The 23,025-nt window shown below is 47.6% G+C and overlaps 1 protein-coding gene across 1 annotated transcript in view; it reads left to right on the forward strand.

Moving 5' to 3' along the window:
- LOC127637937 (anoctamin-1) overlaps window positions 1–23,025 on the forward strand; it is a 147,472-nt gene that overhangs the window by 86,478 nt on the left and 37,969 nt on the right. The window contains exon 16 of the mRNA XM_052119208.1: window positions 5,613–5,687. Coding sequence (XP_051975168.1) covers window positions 5,613–5,687 — 75 coding nt within the window. The remainder of the gene's footprint in view (window positions 1–5,612; window positions 5,688–23,025) is intronic.

Here is a 23,025-nt window from a genome sequence, read left to right on the forward strand (position 1 = left end):
GCCAAATGACTGTCTATATGTTTTGATCTAATAACTGCTTTAAACCAAAAGCACAGAGTTGACCAGAAAAAGTCTAATTATCCTTTATTAAAATTTGCATGTGTACAATTCTACTGAGACTTCAGCACTGCAGAGTGTTAAAGCATAATAAATGTTTCACCACAAATTACAACAAAGCATATCTATCATATTGTGAACTGCTAAGCTCAACTATTTACCGATAAATATAGGATTTTTTTATTGATTTATTTAAATTAAACATTCAGTCTTTTCAAACATATTTAGTCTTTTTGTCAAGTGTAAGCGGTAGGGTAAATTAAAGCGGACATATCTGACAGATGACATGGTGCATTTTAAAATTCAAAACAATTATTTTCTACGAAGGTAGAATTGCTCAGTCAAAATTCTGAAGTGCCACGGAGCGCAACTCGCATAATTTTCCATTAAATTTGACTTAAAGCGTTATCAAAGGACAAAGATTATTAACATTAGCCATCAGTTAATGATAAATTGTATACGTTTATATCTTTCATATAGCCTACACAATGTATTTTCAGTTACAAGTATGTCATTTTGCGGATTGACAGCTTGAATGAAACATATTCAGTGCTACATACAGAGAAATTGCATAATAAACGTCATCATTTCTAATCGTTCAGTTTGCTCTGTTACACCAGTTTCATACACTAACCTGCAAACTAATCAACATCACTTTATTCATTCTTGAAGTACAAAATCCTTGGTCTGCCATCTGCTATGCCACATAACTGCTCATGACCGGAATCATGGTTCCCCCTTGTGGTCTCCTGACGCTATTACTCCAGATTTTTAAACAGAGCCTCAGTTTAAAACTGAGTGAATTGGTAAGCACACAAATTAGGTTCCTAATTTAAATATATTGGTCCCTCAAAATATATGGATAAAATAATGTGCTGATCAATAATCGAAAATATATATATTTTATGTCATCCCTACATTTAATTAATAATTTATTCGGCACCTTTTTTTGTTTAACGGGATTTCCAAACTGAATGAACGGCTTGCCTCCTCTCATTCAGCCAGTTATCCTCATTTATGAACGAGATGACTGAAAAATACTGGGCTTCACTTTAATGAAGTTCAAGAAAAGTCTAAATATCTTACACAGTGCACCAAAGCACAACATTTCCATTTGTAATCCATGTAATTTTTTCTTTATTAACTATATTGTCTTCAGTTATTTTTTCACATTTGTAAATTGAAGATTATGTGCATACCTATTAACTTATTTTAGTGCATTTCACCCCTTCTCTTCTTAATGACATTCCGAAGTGAACAAATTACTTGCCTCCTCCTCTCGCAGATCCTTGTTCATGAACGAGATGACTGAATGATTTATTAATTTCGTTCATGAACAAGAGTGCCAGTACATTAAGTTTGTTCATTAATGAGACTTCACATCGTGTCAGTCTTACAGGCATGAAAAGCCACCAAAGCAGTTTGGCGCTGAGCACATTGGCTTCAAAAGGGAAATACGTCCGTAAACAAAAAATATGAGTCGGTGTATGATGGGGAATGAGAACAATTCGTTTGCTTAAAAGATTCATTCAAAAAAAATTATTCGTTCACAAACGAAACATCACTACACAGTACACAAAATAACACTAAAAATGAGAATGACCAAAACTTTAAAACAGTTAGTTCCCCTTCTGTCACTCACTCGACGTTGTGTCGATGTAGTGACACTAGGGGTCTCTCTTGAGAGCCTCAGATACACCTTATCTTTGAGAAAACAGAATTTGCATGCCCCTCCCCTGGACATACGGGTATAAAAGGAGGGAAGCGTGCATCTGTTCAGTCAGATTTGTTCTTCGGAGCCGAGAGGTTGTGTTTCAGCAAGCGGAGTAAAACCCACTGCTGTTTCACTCACCTCTAAAGAGCATACGCTGTTGGAAATACTTCTTCTGCGCGCCAGTGCAGACTACGCCCCCTGAGCACTTCTACGGCCCTCTAAAATATATTTCTCTAAATGTGTAAACACATTGATGTTAAAAGACGTGTCTTTTTTAAGATGCCCTTCTATCTTTGTGTCATTCCTGGATGCGGTCGTTACCTCTCCGCTTCTGACGGCCATGGGCGCTGCCTCTCTTGTCTGGGCAGAGATCACACAGAGGAAGCGTTTGTGGATGGCTCATGTTCTCACTGCAAGAACATGACCATGGCAACGTTGCGGCCGCGGTTTAGCCGCCCCCCATGTTGCGCTTTCTACCCATGGGTATAGGAATGCCGATGCAGAAACATATTCTGAAGTGTGTTCAGCATCAAGATTCGCGGCGGTAGACCCGAAGGATGCGTACATTCACGTCCCAATATTACGCCGTTACAGACCCCTTCCACGGTTTGCTTTCGACAGCAAGGCGTATCAGAAAAAGGTCCTCCCCTTCGGTCTGTCCCTGTCTCCTCGCGTCTTCACAAAAGTCACAAAGGCAGCTCTTACCCCATTAAGGGAAGTGGGCATTCGCATACTCAACTACCTCGACAACTGGCTAATCTTAGCGCACTCTCGATAGTTGCTCTGTTCACACAGGGACCTGGTGCTCATACACCTCAGCCGTTAAGGGCTTCGGGTCAACTGGGAAAAGAGCAGGCTCTACCTGGTTCAGAGCATCTCTTTTCCCACCATGTAGTTAGACTCAGTCTCAATGACAGCACGCCTCACAAGCGAGCATGCGCAGTTGGAGCTGAACTACCTGAGTTCATACAGATCGGGCACAGCAGTTCCACAGAAACAATTTCAGAGCCTCCTGGGGTTGATGCATATGAGACTGCTACAGCACTGGCTTCAGACTCGAGTCTCCATACCGTTTGACCCTCACCCCTTCCTGCCATCACTTATTCAGCCCTTGGACAGACCTCTGTTTTCTGCAGGCAGGAGTCCCCCTACAGCAGGTGTTCAGATGCATTGTTGTTACTACAGATGCCTCCCAGTTGGGCTGGGGCACCATGTGCAATGGGCACGCAGCTGCTGGCTCCTGGATGGGGCCCTGGCTGGGTTGGCACATCAACTGCCTAGAGTTGCTGGCAGTATTTCTTGCCCTGTGCAGATTTCTGCAGTTGATACGCGGCAAGCACGTGTTGATTTGCTCAGACAACACAGCGACATTAGCATATATAAATTGCCATAAACATGTCGCAACTCGCCCGCCATTCCCTCCTTTGGAGTCAGCAGCGGCTGAGGTCGCTGCACGCCACTCATATCCCGGGCAAACTAGATACCACAGCGGACACGCTGTCACATCAGGTAACGCTCAGTGGATAGTGGAGACTCCACTCTCAGGTGGTCTAGCTGATTTGGGCTCTGTTTGGCAGAGCACAGGTAGATGTGTTTGCCTTCCAAGATTCCACCCACTGCCCGCTCTGTTACTCTCTGTCGGAAGCCCCCCTCGGCACAGACACGCTGTGGCCCTTGGATGGGATGTGGAAGATCTAAACGGTCTACCACCAGCCATTGTAGACACGATCATTCAAGCCAGAGCTCCCTTTACCAGGCAGCTTTATGCCCTAAACTGGCACTTATTCACAAAATGGTGTTCTTCCCCATCTGAAGCCTGACAGTGGTGCACAGTCAGGTCAGTGCTCTTATTCCTGCAGGAGAGGCTTGAAGGTTTATGTAGCCGCCATAGCGGCTCACAACAATGCAGTGGATGGTAGGTCGTTAGAGAAGCACAACCTGATCATCAGGTTCTTTAGAGGTGCCCGGAGGCTGAACCCTCCTAGGCCATGCCTGTTCCCCTCATGAGATCTCTCCATTGTCCTCTCGGGCCTTCGGAGAGCCCCATCAGTCAAACTAAAGGCCCTCTCCTTGAAGATGGCACTCCTGATTGTGCTCACTTCCATCAAGAGGGTTGGGGACCTTCAATCGCTCTCCGTCAGCGACACTTGCCTGGAGTTCGGTCCAGCAGACTCCGACCGGCTACATGCCGAAGGTTCCTCTCCCCCTCCCTTCACCTCAGAAGGTGAAGAGGTGCGCTTTACTCCCCCAATCGACTCCACAAGTCACGGACCCTGGGTGTTCTTCCTCCCTAGCCCTCTGGCTCCGAACTCAGCAGAGTAAGTTCGCAGCCAGATCCACCACAGGCACCGAATTGCCTGTGCTGGAATAGTTTCTCCACAGGTTCTGATTATTCCAATATCTCCTGTGATGTATTTTCTGCCGTACGGTCCCCCTGTCTGTGGACCAGCATCTCCCTTGGGCAGAGCTCCCCCTGCCCCCCGGTCACTGTGTTTGTAGAGCTCCTCCCCGCCAAGACAGGACCTTCCACTGCACCACTTCCATGTGTGGCTGGCACATGTTAACCTCCCCTGCTGGGTAGGATGTGGTCTCCACTGGGTCTTTTCCCCTTGAAAGAACAGGATTGGAAAAGAATGCCTTCCCCTATGCGTGTTATAGCATTAGATGGCCCCAGCCACATCTAACACTCTATGGAGAGAAAACATAGAGAGAGAAAAGGCTGCGGCTGGCGCTCCCATGCTAGTTATGTCACTTCCCTCCCTCAGGGATGTGGGGAACTATATGACGTCTTTTGGTGCATTGGGGAAGGTTACGTGTAGTCTGATGCACCTACTATTTTCGCACTCAGCAACTTGCTTGCACCTGCATCAGCAGTCCACGTAACACGGTTCAGTATTGTGTCGTTATTAGATAGGGACCCCTAGTGTCACTACATCGACACAACGTTGAGTGAGTGAGAGAAGAGGAACATCTCAGTTACTGTCGTAACCTCTGTTCCCTGATGGAGGAAACAAGACGTTGTGTCCCTCTTGCCACAACACTGTACTAAGCTGCTGAAATGGCTGGGAACTTACTCTTAGCTCCTCAGCTCAAAACCTGTCTGAACAGACGCAGGCTTCCCTCCTTTTCTACCCATATGTCCGGGGGAGGGGCATTCAAATTCTATTCGCCAATTCTCATTGGCCTTTTTTCAAAGATAAGAGGTAACCGAGGCTCTCAAGTGAGACTCCTAGTGTCACTACATCGACACAACATCTTGTTCCCTCCATCAGGGAATGGAGGTTATGACAGTAACCAAGACGTTTACTGTATGCTTCACATGATTTTTCCATAAGTAAAAGGCTTCCTCATTACACCTAGACTGAAGGAAAATCCAAATGCTGGACCTTTTTGCTGACCATGTCACTTATAATGTCTTTGATGTCCAACTGGACTTGATAGTTATGAATTTATTTGACTTGTTATGTAACAGCTGATCATCAACCATCCTAAGAAATCTTCACATAAATATAAAAATTTCAGTATTACAGTAAAATGTCAGTATTCAATTCCAATGTTGAAAGCTTCTCGATACCAATTTCAATACCAAAAGAAAACATATATGCATGGTACAGTAATGAGAGAAAAGAGAAAAGATTATTTGGGGTTATAGCCCCGAAAGCCCAGGGCTATCTTCGAGTTTTTGTGGCCCCCCGGGCTGTGATCTGCTAAAATTGTCACCACCTTTCACCTCATTAGCTAAGGCCCTGAGAGATATCTTATTTCAGCATTTCAGGCTATTTTAGGTTTATTTTTGATAATGTAATCACCATAATGAATAAAGTAATTTTTTCTCCTTTAGCCAGAGAAAGAAAAGCTGACATGTAAAGACAGATTTCCTGCCTACATGACAAACCTCATAATGATGCTCTTAATGGTGAGTCAACTACTCTTACTGTATCATATTCTTGTTCCTGGTTCTCTTCCTCTCTTCCTGTTTATTGATTTCTGTTTTTCCTAAATTGATGTATATAACAACCCATGTCATATCCATATGAATATGTGAGTGTGTTTATTATATAGAAGAGAAATGAGACAGACATTCAAAAGTGTTGTAAACCAGATGGAGAGAAGGGTCATTGTGAAGGGACTAGTTTTACGGTAAATAGTCAAGTTAAGTCATTTTGATTTGTATAGCACTTTTCACAACACATGCCGTTTCAAAGCAGCTTTACAGGAAATCATGCATTAACAAAAACATTTTACTGTAATATCTATAAAATCTTAGTGTGATAATTGTGTAGTATGATTAAATATGATTGAAAATTGTGTATAAAACCTGGCTGAGCAAGCTGTAGGCGACTGTGGCGAGGAACACAAAACTCTATAAGATGTTGATTAATGGAGAAAAATAATCTTGGGAGAAACCAGACTCACTGTGTGGGCCAATTCTCCTCTGACTAACATCATGAATATAATGCCAATATTGGTTATTTGTGTGCCGTGTACGTCATGGTTTAAAACATTTTAATTAAGTAAGTGTTAAGAGCCAGTGTTAAAACATTTTAAATACATTTTTATAAACTTTAAGATAAATGACTAACGTCTTTGAAGTTCATCCTGGATTAACTTCAGAAGTTCACATAGATGCATTGTTCTTTGTTAGTTGGCTGATGAAGGTTTTTGTTGGCAATTAAATTATAGTCTATGTATTCCATTTCAAGAGTGTAGTCCATCAATAGACAAAGGTTTCAGATTTTGTTGGGGTCCATCATAAGTCCAAGGTTCAGGCAATGGCATATGAAGTATCCGATGTCTTACATTTGGAGTTGGCATCAGTTCATCCTCTGAAGTCAAAAGACTAAAGTGATGTCTGGCTAGCACTGGCTGTAGTTTGTCGTCATCACTCAGCCACACGTAGCAGTGGAGTCTGACACCAAGCAGGAACGGAGCTGGGTCTGGCCGGCTCTGGTAACCTCGGGATATGTAGCTGTTATTTGCCAAGCATTTGGGGGAAATAATATTAAAAATTCTTGTTCTATCTTGGCAAATCTAGTGATGTTTTAAAATATATATTTTAAAACATAAAGTGTAATATAATACAATATGTAAGCTGTGACATATTGTTAGTGTTCATGCTGTTGACACATCCTAGATCCAATCCTGCCACCCTACAGCCTGCAATTGTCTAAGTGCAATTTAAAAAAAGTAAAAATGAGTAGAATTTTAACTTTTTCATGACTATTTTATTTAAATTTTTTGTTACTGTATCTTGTAAAAAACAGTATTGCACTTCCTTGTGGGATCCTACAATGGTGAAATACAGATATGCCCTTGCCCTTCAATAATGTACTGTATGTGTCATGTTCTCTGTTGTCTTTTGTTTTTGTACTGTTATTTTGAAGTTTAGTTTAGTTTCTGTTTGGTTTTTGGAGTCCTTTGTAGTTTCTTTTTATGATTGGTTTTCCCCTGATTAGTTCTCCTTCCCTGATTGTTCCCCAGGTGTTCCTTATTCCCTTGTTTGTTCCTTTTTGTATATAAGCCCTTTTAGTTTCCTTGTTCCTTGTTAGTTCTTGCATGTTTTTGGTTTGCTCTGTGCCAGGTTTTCAGTGCTTTTCTTTGATTCTTAGTTTTCTTTGTTTAGTAAATAAACGGTTGCATTTAGATCCTCTTTCTCTGCCTGCTATGTCACAGAAGAACTAACCACCAAATATGGATCTAGCAGCTTTCTTTACGGAACTGGCCCAGGCGGATTTGACCATCCACGAGTACTCTCACTTTTTTCCACTGTTGCCATCCACACCGGCTTCGACGACACATCCCTGAAGACCATCTACCGGCTCGGGCTACCAACACGCCGGCAGAGGGAATTGCCAGACTCCGGAGACCTCACGTAGAAGGAATATGTGAGTCTAATCTTGAAAGAACTCGCTGCCGGGGAACCACCTCTCTCGATCCCGGTGTCCGCCTCTGGGCTTTCCGTGCCTGCCACGGCCAACGAGCCAGTGTTGCCAGCCTCGTCAGTCCCAGAGCCAGCGTTGCCAGCTTCGTCCGCCCGGAGGAGGAGAAGAGGAAAGGCTTCTGCTCCCCAGTCTCCGCCTGCCACGGTCAGCGAGCCAGAGCCCACGCCTGCCACGGTCAGCGAGCCAGAGCCCACGCCTGCCACGGTCAGCGAGCCAGCGCCCGCAGCCTCGACCGTCCCAGAGCCAGCGCCCGCAGCCTCGACCGTCCAAGAGCCAGTGCCTCCCGAGCCTTCCAGGGCTCCACCTCTCAAGTCTCGTGAGCCTCCCAGGGCTCCTCCTCTCGAGCCTCCCGAGCCTCCCAGGGCTCCTCCTCTCAAGTCTCTCGAGCCTTCCAGGGCTCCTCCTCCCGAGACTTCCAGGGCTCCGCCTCTCAAGTCTCTCAAGCCTCCCAGGGCTCCTCTCGTGCCTCCCAGGGCTCCGCCTCTCAAGCCTCTCGAGTCTCCCAGGGCTCCTCTCGAGCCTCCCAGGGCTCCGCCTCCCGAGCCTCCCAGGGCTCCGCCTCCCGAGTCTTCCAGGGCTCCGCCTTCCAAGTCTTCCAGGGCTCCGCCTTACAGGGCTCTGCCTCCCAGGGCTCCTCCTCCCGAGCCTCCCAGGGCTCCCCCTTCAAGGGCTCCACCTCCCGAGTCTCCCAGGGCTCCGCCTCCCGAGCCTCCTAGGGCTCCGCCTCCCAAGCCTCCCAGGGCTCCGCCTTCCAGGGCTCCGCCTACCGATCCTCCCAGGGCTCAGCCTCCCACGGCTCCGCCCCTCGAGCCTCCCACGGCTCCACCTCACAGGCCTCCCACGGCTCCACCTCCCAGGCCTTCCATGGCTCCGCCTTCAAAACCTTCCATGGCGCCGTCTTCCTGACCTCCCTGGGCTCCGCCTTCCACAGCACAGCCTTCCACGGCTCTGCTTTCCACAGCTCTGCCTTCCATGGCTCTGCCTCCCGGGCCTTCCATGGCTCTGTCCCCTGAGCTTTCCACAGCTCTGCCTCCCAGGGCTCCGCCTCCTGAGCCTCCCACGGCTCTGCCTCCCGAGCCTCCCAGGGCTCCGCCTCTCCAGCCTCTTAGGGCTTCGCCTCTAGAACCTTCCACGGCTCTGCCTTCCAGGGCTCCGCCCCTCGAGCCTCCCATGGCTTCAATTCCAGAGCCCTCCACGGCGCCGCCTCCAGAGCCTTCCAGGGCTCCGCCTCTAGAGCCTCCTATGGTGCCGCCTCCCTCAGCTCCGCCTCTCGAGCCTCCCGAACCTCCCAGGGCTCCGCCTTCCAGGGCTCCACCTCTAGGGCCTTTCATGGCTCTACCTCCCAGGGCTCCACCCCTCGAGCCTCCCATGGCTTCAATTCCTGAGCCTTCCACGGATCCGCCTCCTACGGCTCCGTCTCTAGAGCCTTCCAGGGCTCCACCTCTAGAGCCTCTTACGGCTCCACCTCCCACAGCTCTGCCTCCTGAGCCTCCCACAGCTCTGCCTCCTGAGCCTCCCACGGCTCCGCCTCCTGAGCCTCCCTCAGCTCCGCCTCCTGAGCCTCCCACGGCTCCGCCTCCAGAGCCTTCCAGGTCACTGCCTCTAGAGCCTCCTACGGTGCCACCTCCCTCAGCTCTGCCTCCTGAGCCCCCCACGGCTCCACCTCCAGGGCCTTCCATGGTTCCGCCTCCCAGGCCTCCTGAACCTGCCCCTGTCCGGTGGCCTCCTCTCAGGCCCCCTGACCCTGTTCCTGACCTGTGGCCTCCTCCCAGGCCTCCTGATCCGGACCCTGTCCTGTGGCCTCCTCCCAGGCCTCCTGAACCTGCCTCTGTCCGGTGGCCTCCTCCCAGGCCCCCTGACCCTGTTCCTGACCTGTGGCCTCCTCCCAGGCCTCCTGACCCGGCCCCTGTCCTGTGGCCTCCTCCCAGGCCCCCTGACCCAGTCCCTGTCCTGTGGCCTCCTCCCAGGCCTCCTGACCCTGTTCCCGTCCTGTGGCCTCCTCCCAGGCCTCCTGACCCAGTCCCTGTCCTGTGGCCTCCTCCCAGGCCCCCTGACCCTGTTGCAGTCCTGTGGCCTCCTCCCAGGCCTCCTGACCCTGTTCCAGTCCTGTGGCCTCCTCCCAGGCCTCCTAACCCGGTCCCTGTCCTGTGGCCTCCTCTCAGGCCTCCTGACCCGGTCCCTGTCCTGTGGCCTCCTCCCAGGGCCCCTGACCCGGTCCCTGTCCTGTGGCCTCCTCCCAGGCCTCCTGACCCTGTTCCAGTCCTGTGGCCTCCTCCCAGGCCTCCTGACCCGGTCCCCGTCCTGTGGCCTCCTCCCAGGCCCCCTGACCCGGTCCCCGTCCTGTGGCCACCTCCCAGGCCCCCTGACCCGGTCCCTGTCCTGTGGCCTCCTCCCCAGGCCCCCTGACCCAGTCCCCGTCCTGTGGCCTCCTTCCAGGCCCCCTGACCCAGTCCCCATCCTGTGGACTGCCTGTTTGCCCCCTGTGCCCCCTTGGACTGCCTATTTGCCCCCTGTGCCCCCTTGGACTGCCTGGTTGCCCCCTTGGACAATTTGTTTTTTGTTTTTCTTGGGGTTTTTTTGTTGTTGCTTTTTTGGTGCGTCTGGAATCCGCTCCTTAAAGCGGGGGCTCTGTCATGTTCTCTGTTGTCTTTTGTTTTTGTACTGTTATTTTGAAGTTTAGTTTAGTTTCTGTTTGGTTTTTGTAGTCCTTTGTAGTTTCTTTTTATGATTGGTTTTCCCCTGATTAGTTCTCCTTCCCTGATTGTTCCCCAGGTGTTCCTTATTCCCTTGTTTGTTCCTTTTTGTATATAAGCCCTTTTAGTTTCCTTGTTCCTTGTTAGTTCTTGCATGTTTTTGGTTTGCTCTGTGCCAGGTTTTCAGTGCTTTTCTTTGATTCTTAGTTTTCTTTGTTTAGTAAATAAACGGTTGCATTTAGATCCTCTTTCTCTGCCTGCTATGTCACAGTATGTATGCTTGGGCAATGCATTGGTGCTTTAAAGGGACATGTGCAAAAGTTTTATTCAGAATTAATAGTTTTTAGCACTATTTAGTCATGTTGTTTTGTTATAAATAGTTGTGTTTTGTTTCAAGTCATCATTATGGTGATCTATCTATCTATCTATCTATCTATCTATCTATCTATCTACACATTTTTTTTTAGTGAATGGTTAAGTGCTCATGGAAAATCTGTGTTTTAGACGTTTTTTGAAGACATAGAATAAGTATTCTTCATGGATGGAGTTGGGAATGTCATTCCACCAACATGGTATAGTGAAACTGAAAGTCCTGGAAAGTGTTTTGGTACCTCTTTGTGTTGGTACAACAAGACCCCGCTCAATGGCCAACCTACAGCCACAGGCTTCTAGTGGGAATGAAGCTCTGTAGAAATGATTTTAGGTATGCTGGAGCAGACCCAGTGACTGTTCTGTATGCCAGCATCAGAGCCTTGAATTTGATACGTGCATCAACCTGCAGCCAGTGGAGAGAGACAAGGAGTGGTGTAACACGCACTCTCTTTGGTTAATTTGCAGTGTCCTAATTGCGCATGCAGGGTTATGACCTGTGACTGAACAAGAAGTTGTGTGGCATGTTCAGAGAGGAAGGGCCTTATTTTCCTCAAATTGTAGAATGTAAATTTACATGATTGTGCTGTCTTTGAGATGTGGTCTGTGAAACTGAGTTGGTTATCGATGGTTACCCCTAGATTTCTGACCATTTTGGAAGGCGTTAGTTGAACTAAGCTACACAGTGATGTTGTGCTCAACAGCAGGGTTGGCTGGAAAGACTAGGAGCTCAGTCTTCGCTGGTTAATTTGCAGGTTGTGTTCCTTCATCCAGGCTGAGATGTCTGCCAAACAGGCCGAGATTTGAGCAGTCACTCTGGTTTCATTGGGCTGGAAAGACAAGTAGAGGTGTATGTCATCGGAGTAGTAGTGGTAAGAGAACCATGTGCCTGAATGATGAGTCCCAGTAATGTTTTGTATTAAGAGACGTGGCCCAAGCACTAAGCCCTGAGGTACCCCAGTAAGTAGCTGATGTGACTTGGACACCTCACCTCTCCAGGCTACCTTGAAGGACCTACTTGAAAGAGGAATTAAAGTCAAGCACAGTTCCTGTGATGTCCATAGTAGAGAGTGTGGAGATCTGATGGTTGACTGTGCCAGAGGCTGCAGAAAGGTCCAATAGAATCAGGACGGATGATCTGGTTTCAGCTCAAACCTGTCACAACGATTCAGTTACAGACAGCAGGGCAATCTCAGTGGAGTGTCCACTTTTGAATCCTGACTGATTGTCATCCAGCAGCTTATTTTGCAAGAGGTAGTTAGAGAGCTGATTGAAAACTGCCCTTTCAAGTGTTTTCACAATGAATGGGATGAGAGAGACTTGTCTGTAGTGTTCTACTGTGTGGGGTTCGGTGCAGGTTTTTTAAGCAGCAGGGTTACTCGAGCCTGCTTAAATGTAGTGGGAAAAATGCCTGTAAGTTGAGATGTGTTAATTATGTTTGTGATTACAGGTAGGATGGACGGAGAGATGGCTTCGAGAAGATGGGAAGGAATGGGGTCAAGGGAACTGGTGGTGGGTTGGTTGGAGAGGAGTTTAGAGACCAGAGTGTCAGTCAGAGGAGAGAACATATAGATAGAAGAGCTGTATACAGGAGGCAGGTGTTTGAGAGGGTGCTGTGCTGATTATGTATTGCTGATGGCTGTAAAAATGTGGTGAAGACATCTGCTGTTATTGAGGTGTCAGGCAGTGGAGGGGGAGGGCAGAGAACTGTGTTGAATGTTCTATATATACTGCGAGTGTCTCTGGTGCTGTTGATCTTGTCCTGGTAATAAGAAGTTTTTTTCAGATTGGTTGTTAAATTAGAGCTTAGTGTGTCTGTTTCAGTGTTTACATCCAGGGTGGAAAATACGTTTTGTGTGGGAAGAGAGGTAGTGACAGCAGTGGAAAGGCTTGTGGGTGAAAGAAACTGAAAGGAAACCAAAGGCGGAGTCTGTTTTAATATAGATGGAAGAGTCATGTTGAATTGAACAAAGTAGTGATCAGAGTCATGTAAAGGAGTAACAAGTATATTTGTGTTGGTACAGTTATGTGTAAAAATTAGGTCCAGCTGGGTGCCCGATCTGTGAGATGCTGTAGTACTTAGTCTTTCCAAGTCAAACGATGCCAGATGAGCATGAAGTTTAGTGGCCTGGGGCTTGTCTTGGTGTATGTTGAAATATCCAAGAACCACAAGTGGCCTCCCATCTTCAAGGGATGAGGACAGCAGGACATCCAGCTCCTCAAGAAAGTTTGCCAGCTGACTTGGGGGGTGATAGATGATGTGATAGATAATAAATGTGGGTTGCATTGTAGTAATAGTATGGAATTCTAAAGAAGTATTGTTACATAGAGAGTAGTGTGATGAAAATGTCCAGTTGTTCAGAATGAGCAAACCTGTTCCCCCACTCCTACCGGTATTCGAGGGGTGTGAGAAAAGGAGAAGTTGCTGTAGAGACCAGAGGTGTTGCTGTATCCTCTGGATGTATCCGTGTCTCTATCAGTGCGAAGATGCTGACTGTGTGGCGACGGCTGGAATGAAGTCAGGTTTGTTCACAGCTGACTGACAGTTCCAGAGTCCCACTGAAAATGAGAGTGGAGCAGGTGCTGATGTGCAGTGGCTGTAGGTTGTGTGGGTTGTGTTGTGTCCTACGCTATATCATGTAAACTGTCTTTAACAAATAACAGGCATGTGCTTGAGGTCACATGTTATGTGTGGAGTAGACATATGGGAATGTAGGTAGACATAAAGGAAAACTTGCAAACGCCACTACTGTATATGTGGCAATAGTGTATGTAATTATATAGTAACTAAAAATATAATTGTAAAACATATAAAGAGAGTTCTGCAATGTGAGTTTTTGTAAACTGAGTGTTTGTCATTTCTAGTGAAATGATTATTTATAAACTAGACACATACCAACACTCAGCATACAAAACTAAACAATAGTGACAATCAACAAACAAAAATAAAATAAAAAAACAAGCAACTGCAAAACAGCAAATAACAGCAAATGAAACAAGTAAATAGTAAAAAAATCAATGTAAATTCTTTATGCCACAGTGCATGCTGGGAATTTAAGATTATCACAGTTAATCTGTAAATATACAGTTCCCCTTCTCTAACTCACTTGACGTTGTGTTGGTGAAGTGGTAAATGGTAAATGGTCTGCACTTATGTAGCTCCTTTTTTAACCTTGGAGGTTACCAAAGTGCTTTACACTGTGTCCCGTTCACCCATTCACACTCACATTCATACACAAATGTTGGCAGAGCTGCCATGCAAGGCGCTAGCCTGCCATTGGGAGCAACTTGGGGTTCAGTGTCTTGTCCAAAGACAGGCACATTGAGTTGTGTGGGCCGGGAATAGAACCGCCAACCCTGCAATTAGCGGCGGACACTCTCTACCACCTGACACACAGCCACCCCTAAGTGACACTAGGGGTCTCTCTTGGTGACACTAGGGCTCTCTCTTGAGATCCTCAGTTGCCTCTGAGCTTTGGCCAATGAGAATTGGCGAACAGAATTTGCATGTCCCTCCCCCGGACATATGGGTATGAGGGTATCGTGCATCTGTTTAGTCAGATATTTTCTTCGGAGCCACTCGGTTGTGCAGTGTGTTCACGACTGTTCTACTCACCTCTACAGAGCTTTTGCTGTTGGACCTTATGGCACATTACCAGCAGCTTTCTTCTCGCTGCCTCGTGTGTCTGGGTCGTGATCACACCAAGGCAGCATTTGTGGATGGATCTTGTTCTCACTGCGAGAACTTGACCATCGTAATGTTGCGGTCGCGGCTTTCATTTCTGAAAGGAAATGCCACTCCATCCACCCTTCCATGGGATGGAGGTGGACCCGGCTGCGTGAACCGCCCGCCCCCCCCAGCATGCTCGCTTGCTTCCATCCGGGTCCGAGGTGAGACCGGCTTGCCTCACGGCCAGTCTGCTCTCTCCCACGGGCCCCCCAGGCTGGATGATGAAGTCGCCGCTGTATCGGAGAGCATCGCGGCGTCTGACGCGGAAGACTCGACTGGGCTGCCACCTTTGGGTCGGAACCCTCAACCCTCGAGGCTAGATGATTGGTTCCTCAGGTCAGGGCGCCGCTCACAGCCACACCACCCCGGTCCAATTCTTCCAGGAAGTGCACAACGAGCTGACGAAGTCGTGGAGGGCACCTTTTACTTCCCAAATCAGACCTCCTCGCTCGTCCGCTCTCACTACACTCGATGGCAGGGAGACCCTCCAAGGCCTGCAGCACAACATCATCCCTGATAGCGAAAGCCTACGTTGCCACTGGACAGGCCGCCTCCGCCCTGCATGCCATGGCCCTCCTGCAAGTTCACCAGGCCAATGCGCTAAAAGATCTGCAATAGAGTAGTCCTGATTCTGACGTGCTGCAGGTTCTGCGCTCAGCAACCGACCTCGCCCTCCGGGCCCATCTCCCAGTTCAGCCTATTCGGCGACACCGTCGAGGACTTCGCCCAGCAGTTTTTGGTGGTAAAGAAGCAGACGGAGGCAATCCAGCGCAACTCGAGACGACCCATCTGCTCACCGAGGGTGTCCCCCTGAGGCTGGAAGGCAACAGGCAGCTCTGCCTCAACCCGGGCCCAGCTCTCAGCCCACATGTAGAGCCCCCCCACAGGAGACGAACGCCCCCGTATACTGAACCTCGTTGAGGACCCACAAATCTCACAAATGTTCCATAGACAGACGACTCGAGGAACGAGTACATCTTTTCCGGTACACATTTTCAATAAAAGAGCAATTTCCTCATTCATTGGGTCACTTAACCAGTGCACACTGTTCTCATGGCTTCCCGGCACCAAACAGATACAGTCAAAGAATAAGATGCATCTTGGATGCAAACCTCTCACCTCCACGCCAGCCACTTTATCACGCGCAGACCCCCGGCTGGCCGCTTCTGACAAGTCCAGCGGACATCTCCACAGGACCTTCTCTTCCATCACCAACCCGCCCCCTGCCGGGTACACAGAGGGAGGTAAGTGCTTTGAGTCTTCTCTCAGCACAAGCACCCCGGGACATGAATTTGCCTCCCGACGCAATGCTACCTGCTCCCACCCGCTGCGAAGCCCCACCAGGTACGTCAAATGTGGTCGTTCCCTTAGTGCCTCTCACATGGTACTTGGACGCTTGGCTTTTGCTTTCCAATCCATCACGCTGGCTGGCTAGGACTGTCCGACTCGACTACGCGATTCAGTTTGCCAGGCACCCACCCTGCTTTAGTGGCATCCGTTTCACTTCGGTGCATGGTGAGAACGGCAACACCCTGCGGGTGGAAATCACAACCCTGATAAACAAGGGTGCGATAGAGCCTGTACCTCCAGCCGAGATGAAGAAGGGATTCTACAGCTCTTCCTTCATTGTACCTAAGGAAGGTGGTGGGTTGCGTCCAATCTTAGACCTGCGAGTTCTCAACCGGGCCTTACACAGACTCCTGTTCAAGATGGTTCGCAGCGGTAGAACAGAAGGACGTGTACTTCCATGTCTCGATGTTGCCCCAACACAGACCCTTCCTACCCTTCCATGCATTCGAGGGCCGGGCTTACCAGTACAAGGTCCTCCCCTTCGCTTGTCCCTGTCCCCTTGTATCTTCACGAAGGTCGCAGAGGCAGTGGGTAACCACAAACTCAATTACCTCGATGACTGGCTGTTCCTAGCTCACTCTTGAGACTCACTGTGCACCCACAGTGACCAGGTGCTCAGGCACCTCAGCCGGGTCAACTGGGAAAAGAGCAAGCTCGCCCGGTTCAGAGCATCTCTTTTCTCGGCATGGAGTTAGACTCAGTGCTGAATTGCAGCGCCTTATTTAAACCAGGCACCGCGGTCTCTATAACAGTTCCAGAGGCTCCTGGGGCATATGACATCCTCCCTTTATAACAGTTCCAGAGGCTCCTGGGGCATATAACATCCTCAGTGGTGGCCGTCCCTCTACCAGGCAGCTCCATGCCCTAAAGTGGCATGTCCCTTAAGAGAAGCCCAAAGGCTGAATCCTCCCAGGCCATGGCTGTTCCCCTCACGTGTTCCCTCTGCACTCACTGTGGGCCCTCAGGAGAACCTAGCAGCTCTTTGTTTGCTGTGGTGGACAGTGGAAAGGGACGCTGTCCCCCAACAGAGGTTTGTCCACGAGGTCATCAACACCCTTGCACCGGCCTATTAGACCCAGGCTATGCCCGCCCCCTTGAGGGTTTGAGCACGCTCTGTGAGGAGCATGGCATTCTCGTGGGCACCAGCCAATGTCGCCTCTCTAGCAGACATGGAGCAGCGGGCTGGGCAAAACCCAATACCTTTGCGAGATCAATATCCTCCGAGGGTTGAGTCAGTCCTGGCCCATGTTTCTTCAAGTCCGAGCACATAGAACTCGGTAGTACGGGACAGCTGACCGGGTGTACCGCTTGCACAAAGTGCCTATTCCCCTCTTCCGAGGCAAACCCATGCGCTTTAACCCCCAGGTGAGTCCACAAAAGCTTGCGCTCCCTGAATGTCTTTCCTCCATAGCCCTCTGGCTCATAAATTCGATGGAGGAATTCCCGACCAGACCTACTACGGGTACTAATTACTCTGTACTGGAATAGGTGCTCCACAGGTATCTGTCATCACGATTACATCCTGTGTTGTATTTTCTGCGGTATGGTCCCCCTGTCTGTGGACCCGCATCTCCCTTGGGCAGCTCCCTCTGCCCCCGGTCACTGTGTGGTGTTCTTCCCGTAGCGAATACTCCCAGAGGTGCGCAGTCGGGTCAGTGCTTTCCTTCCTGCAAGAGAAGTTGGATGGGCAGCTGTCCCCCTCCACTTTCAAGGTCTATGTTGCTGCAATAGTAGCACACCACAATGCTGTTGAAGGTAAGTACGACCTGATCATTAGGTTGAACCCTACTAGGCTGTGTCTCTTTCCCTCACGGGACCTCTCTGTGGCCATGAAGACCATCCTCCTGACCTGCAAGCGTTCAACAAAGAGTGCCTAGAGTTCGGTCTGGAAGACTCTCACGTGATCCTGAGACCCCTACCGGGATATGTGCCCAAGGTTCCCATGACCCCTTTTAAGGATCAAATGGTGAGCCTGCAAGCGCTGCCCCCGGAGGAGGCAAGCCCAGCCTTATCATTGCTGTGTCCAGTGCATGCTTTGCGCATCTACTTGGATCACACACAGAGCTTTAGATGCTCTGAACAGCTCTTTGTCTGCTTCGGCTTCAGAGGACAGTGGAAAGGGAACGCTGCCTCCAAATAGAGGCTTGCCCACTTTATCTTGGACGCCATCACTTTGGCCTACTTTTGAGCACACTCCAGAAGGATTGTAGCCATTGGCACTGGCATGTCTCTAGCAGACATCTGTAGAGCAGCAGGCTGGGCAACACCCTATACCTTTGCAAGATTTTACAATCTCCGGATTGAGCCGGTTTTGTCCCGTGTTCTTTCAGGTACGAATAGGTAAGTTTCGTTATGCGGGGCAGCTGACCGGGTGTACCACTTGTGTATAGTGCCTTTCCGCTCCACGAGGTGAAGCTGTGTGCTCTTCTCTCCCATGTGTGTTCACGATCTGTGCAACCTGGATGTCCTTCCTCCTAGCCCTCTGGCTCACAAATTCAGCGGAGGGATTCGTAGTCTGACTCAGTACGTGTGCTAATGTGCCCCGTACTGGGGTAAGTGCTCCACAGGTCTCGGTTACCCCTGTAACCTAATGTGATGTATCTTCCACAATACGGTCTCCCTTTCGGTAGCCCCACGTCTCCCTTGGCAGAGCCATCTCTGCCTGGTCCCCTATGTCTGGGGAAGCTAAGTGCAGTCCGAGCGCATCTGTTCCTATACTCACAGTAGAATGCCTACACCTGCATCGGCAGTTCAAGTATCATGAGGGGTTTTGTATATGAACCCCTAGTGTCACTACATCGACACAACATCAAGTTGTGTCCCTCTTGGCACAGGCTGTACTACACAGCTCCTCAGTGCAAAATCTGAATGAATCCAAATTCAAGCTCCCTTTTATACTCAAATGTCAGGGGGAGTGGCATGCAAATTCTACTCTCAAATATCTGAAGGTGTCCGGGGCTCTTATTATTGACCCCTAGTGTCACTACATCGACACAACATCTCGTTCTCTCCATCAGGGAACGGAGGTTACAACAGTAACCGAGATGTTTTCAACTTCCTCATTGGTAAATGGTCTGCTCTTATACAGCACTTTTTTTACATTAGAGGTTACCAAAGCGCTTTACACTGTATCTCATTCACCCATTCACTCACACACTCATACATCAATGAAGGCAGAGCTGCCATGTAAGGCGCAAGCCAGCCATTGGGAGCATCTTGGGGTGTCTTGCCCAAGGACACTTGGGCAACCCTGCGATTAGCAGCCCCATCATTGCTTATTACAGGGGTAGGATGGGCAAGAAGGAGGCAGGAACCAGCTGAACAGTTAACGTAATATTTCATTTAAACAAAAAGACACAAATACACACACAGCAGCTGCGTGTGGCTCTATCTCTCCCGAACTGCCACATCTAGCTGCATTTATCCTTCTCCTCAGCTGATTAGCCCAATTAGGGGCCGGGCATGCATAGTCTCAGCCTGGCCCTGCCCTCCTCCTCATTACACACCTTTATTCATTCATCTTTGGCAATAAACTCCTAATATTTAAATGGATAAAATAAAAACCTTTACCTTGAAACAGCCCTAAACAAAACATCTAAATCACCCAAAAATGGAATAGTCTTTCCACCACAGAGGATCACAATTTCTTCAGCACTTTCTGGGTTCCAGGCCAAACTTTAAAAGCGCTCCCTCAGCAGATCACCATGCAGAACACCACTCATCAGGCAGGACCTCGCGGTCTCCTCTGCCTCAATCCCAGCCACGGCATGTAAAGAGAAATGTAGGAAGTATTGTTTGCTGTGGTGGATGAAGTACAGATCCCTTGATTAAATATTACTCCAGTAAAAGTAAAATTACTTTCTAATGTACTTAAGTATCAAAAGTAAAAAGTACTGGTCTATTAAAGGAATAGTTCCCCCAAAATATTCTCTAATCATTTACTCACCCTCATGTGTATGTCTTTCTTCTGCAAAATACAAACAAAGAATTTTAGAAGAATATTTCAGCTCCGTGGGTCCATACAATGCAAGTGACTGGTGATCAGAACTTTGAGGCTCCAAAAGCACAGTAAAGCAGCATAAAAGTAATCCATATGACTACAGTGGTTTAATCCATGTCTTCTGAAGAAATATGAAAAGTGTGAATGAGAAACAGAGTTTTACTGTAAATCTCAATTTTCACTTTTCCGTTTTGTTTTTGGTGATTCACATTCACATTAATTTCGCCACCTTCTGGGCAGGGAGGAGAATTTATTAAATTATTGATCTGTTTCTCACCCACACGTTTATATCACTTCTAAAGACATATTTAGCCACTGAGGCATATGGATTAATTTAATGTTGCCTTTATGTGCTTGTTGGAGATTCCTACATACCTGAAATATTCTTCTAAAAATCTTTGTTTGTGTTGTGCAGAAGAAATAAATTCATACATATCTGGGATGGCATGAAGGTGAGTAAATGAAGAGAGAATTTTCATTTTTGTGTGATCTATCCCTTTAAAGCTTTTGTTTAATAATTTTTTCCAATTCAATATGCTGTATCCTCCTGCTCATATACATTTAAGGAGAGAGCGGTCTAGTGTCACAGACACACAGATAGTCTAGAGCTTTTTATTAAGACAAACACACATACACACACACACTGTTATTGTGTGTGTGTGTGTGTGTGTGTGTGTGTGTGTGTGTGTGTGTGTGTGTGTGTGTGTGTGTGTGTGTGTGTGTGTCACTTTCCTAACTGCATGTGTGTTTCATTCTTGAAAAGAAGTCCTTTTCATCAGAAATGTTGGAGGTATCATCTGGTTACTGGGACTTTTCGCAGATGGTCTCTGAAGTAGTCCTGCTTTGAAATTGAATGATCTTTAATTGCTACTAAACATTTTTGAAAACATACAATATATTTTCCACATTTAAATTGTAAAATGACAGCACTGTACAAAACAATAAAATAGTAGTATGGTTAAACTAATGCAACTTTGTGAATGCAACGGTACATTATGGACTATTCATATTATAAAACCATACTGCCATACATTAAAGCAAGGATCACCAATAATGAACGAATTAACCAAAAGGTTCACCTGTGTTCTCAGGAAGAGTATTCTTTATAAATGTCAGGTCAGTGCAGGTAATGGGTATTACAGTTCTAAACAATGTCTATCATGTTTTATGCAAGGAGATTGTGAATTTTCTGCACACTGCACCATCACACCCCACTTTTTTTATCTCCCCAAGTTGGAATGCCCAATTCCCAATTGTCTAAGTCCTCTTGGTGGTGTAGTGACTCGCCTCAGTCTGGGTGGCAGAGGACCTCAATCCACACATCTTATCACGTAGCTTGTTGAGCATGTTACTGCTGAGATATAACACGTGTGGAGGCTTCACGCTATTCTCCAAGGCATCCACGCACAACTCACCACTCGTCCCAACGATGAGGAGGTTACCCTATGTGACTCTACTCTCCCTAGCAACCTGGTCAATTTGGTTGCTTATCAGACCTAGCTGGAGCCACTCTGCACGCCCTGGATTCGAACTCATGACTCCAGGGGTGGTAGTCAGTGTTTTTACTCGCTGAGCTACCCTGGCCCCCCACACCCCACTTTTTAATAGGACTGTGAACACATTGGTGAAATACAGGTGAAACTCGAAAAATTAGAATATCGTGCAAAAGTTCATTAATTTCAGTAATTCAACTTAAAAGGTGAAACTAATATATTATATAGACTCATTACAAGCAAAGTAAAATATTTCAAGCCTTTATTTGATATAATTTTGATGATTATGGCTTACAGCTTATGAAAACCCCAAATTCAGAATCTCAGAAAATTAGAATATTGTGAAAAGATTCAGTATTGTAGGCTCAAAGTGTCACACTCTAATCAGCTAAACACCTGCAAAGGGTTCCTGAGCCTTTAAATGGTCTCTCAGTCTGGTTCAGATGAATTCACAATCATGGGGAAGACTGCTGACCTGACAGTTGTGCAGAAAACCATCATTGACACCCTCCACAAGGAGGGAAAGCCTCAAAAGGTAATTGCAAAAGAAGTTGGATGTTCTCAAAGTGCTGTATCAAAGCACATTAATAGAAAGTTAAGTGGAAGGGAAAAGTGTGGAAGAAAAAGGTGCACAAGCAGCAGGGATGACCGTAGCCTGGAGACGATTGTCAGGAAAAGGCCATTCAAATGTGTGGGGAGCTTCACAAGGAGTGGACTGAGGCTGGAGTTACTGCATCAAGAGCCACCACACACAGACGGGTCCTGGACATGGGCTTCAAATGTCAAATGTCTTACCTGGGCTAAAGAAAAAAAGAACTGGTCTGTTGCTCAGTGGTCCAAAGTCCTCTTTTCTGATGAGAGCAAATTTTGCATCTCATTTGGAAACCAAGGTCCCAGAGTCTGGAGGAAGAATGGAGAGGCACACAATCCAAGATGCTTGAAGTCCAGTGTGAAGTTTCCACAGTCGGTTTGGTGTGTGAGTGAATGGGTGAATGAGATACAGTGTAAAGCGCTTTGGTAACCTCTAATGTAAAAAAAGTGCTGTATAAGAGCAGACCATTTACCAATGAGGAAGTTGAAAACATCTCGGTTACTGTTGTAACCTCCGTTCTCTGATGGAGAGAACGAGATGTTGTGTCGATGTAGTGACACTAGGGGTCAATAATAAGAGCCCCGGACACCTTCAGATATTTGAGAGTAGAATTTGCATGCCACTCCCCCTGACATTTGAGTATAAAAGGGAGCTGGAATTTGGATTTGGGGAGCCATGTCATCGGCTGGTGTTGGTCCACTGTGCTTGATTAAGTCCAGAGTCAACGCAGCCGTCTACCGGGACATTTTAGAGCACTTCATGCTTCCTTCAGCAGACAAGCTTTATGGAGATGCTGACTTCATTTTCCAGCAGGACTTGGCACCTGCCCACACTGCCAAAAGTACCAAAACCTGGTTCAATGACCATGGCATTACTGTGCTTGATTGGCCAGCAAACTCGCCTGACCTGAACCCCATAGAGAATCTATGGGGCATTGCCAAGAGAAAGATGAGAGACATGAGACCAAACAATGCAGAAGAGCTGAAGGCCGCTATTGAAGCATCTTGGTCTTCCATAACACCTCAGCAGTGCCACAGGCTGATAGCATCCATGCCACGCCGCATTGAGGCAGTAATTAATGCAAA

This window comes from Xyrauchen texanus, chromosome 46, assembly GCF_025860055.1.
Source record: "Xyrauchen texanus isolate HMW12.3.18 chromosome 46, RBS_HiC_50CHRs, whole genome shotgun sequence".
NCBI lineage: Eukaryota > Metazoa > Chordata > Actinopteri > Cypriniformes > Catostomidae > Xyrauchen > Xyrauchen texanus.